A 1318-nucleotide genomic window follows, 5' to 3' on the forward strand; every position below is an offset into this window, starting at 1 on the left:
CTGCCATCGTCACCAAAAAGCACCCACGGGGCAATGCCACTGCTCTGAGCCTCCCCGTGCGATACGAAGCAGCTCCACACAGGGCACAGCAGGACACAGCCACAAGTCCCATTTCAACACCGCCACACAGAGACAGGCACTGCCACCACGATTCACCCACCTGGAGGAGTGACACCAGGTCCCAGCGAGGTGACAACAGGAGTGGGGACAGACGGAGGAGGAGGAGCGTCGGCGAAGAGCTGATGGGGCCGATCCGCCTGCGAGAGCGGGTTCTGGGCTGCCAGGAGACGCTCGGCGGCCGAGCCGTGCCGCTCGCCTTTGGAATCCTTCTTGAAGGCGTAGGAGACGGTGATGGGGCGGTTGCAGAGGTACTGTCCGTTCATGGCCTCGATGGCGGCGTCCGAGGCGTCGAAGCTGGCGAAGTTGATGAAGGCGTAACCCTTGGAGTTGCCCGTGTCGGGGTCTCGCATGATCTTGGGCGTCTGCAGGATGACCCCGAAGGCGCTGAAGGTGTCGTACAACAGCTTCTCGTCGATCTCGGGGTCCAGGTTGCCGATGAAGATGTTGGCCCCCACGTCCAGGTTTTTGTTGTGGGCCGAGGCTTTGTTCACCCGGATCGGCTTCCCGTATAACTTGATCATGTTCATGATCTTTATGGCATAATCCGCGTCCTCCTCGCTGAGGAACTCCACAAACCCATAGCCTGCAACAAGTCCCCAAGCAGAGATTTAGGGGAGGGCAGACCCACAGCTCATCTGACCCCAGCTGACTTAAAACCACAGAGCCCACGACTCCCCACAGGGCAAGGAGATGATTTCCCCTGGGGATCATCCACCCCTCACCTCTCTCCCCGCAGGAACCACTCTCTGACAGGACCCAGCTGAAGTATTTCACTCAGTGCACAGCTTTTGAGACAAAACACCGACTATCTCACCTTGGTGCTGCCCCGTGACTCGGTCCTTGGGCATGTGGGTGTTGACCACTGGTCCTGCCTGCAGAAAGAGCTCCCAGAGCAGCGGCTCGCTGACCTTCTCATCCAGCCCCCCCACGTACACCGTCGCATCTTAAGCAGAAGAGAAAAGAAAAACCAAGTCAGAGCCGTCAGCCTGGGGAGCTGGAGGCCTCTGATGCGCTAGGACTTGAGGGTTTGATGCTAAAATCCGTAATTATGCCTTCAGTCAGCAAAGCCCCTACAACCCCCCCTTCTCTCTAGGGGATCAGACCTCTCCATTCCAGCTCCTGCATGCCCAGAAGCCCATTGCCCTCCTTGTGCCCAGCGAGGCCAGGATCCCCCAGCTGCCACCCCCCACCTCTGGGG

At 59.2% G+C, this 1318-nt stretch overlaps 1 protein-coding gene across 1 annotated transcript in view; it reads right to left on the minus strand.

The window, feature by feature from the left end:
- Window positions 1-1063, minus strand: part of SF3B4 (splicing factor 3b, subunit 4, 49kDa) — a gene marked incomplete at both ends in the record, with an annotated part of 2861 nt that extends 1798 nt beyond the window's left edge. The window contains 2 exons of the mRNA XM_010188040.1: window positions 161-703; window positions 935-1063. Coding sequence (XP_010186342.1) covers window positions 161-703; window positions 935-1063 — 672 coding nt within the window. The remainder of the gene's footprint in view (window positions 1-160; window positions 704-934) is intronic.
- Window positions 1064-1318: the final 255 nt, after the last annotated feature.

The sequence above is a fragment of the Mesitornis unicolor genome, unplaced genomic scaffold, assembly GCF_000695765.1.
Source record: "Mesitornis unicolor isolate BGI_N332 unplaced genomic scaffold, ASM69576v1 scaffold45977, whole genome shotgun sequence".
Taxonomy (NCBI): Eukaryota; Metazoa; Chordata; class Aves; order Mesitornithiformes; family Mesitornithidae; genus Mesitornis; species Mesitornis unicolor.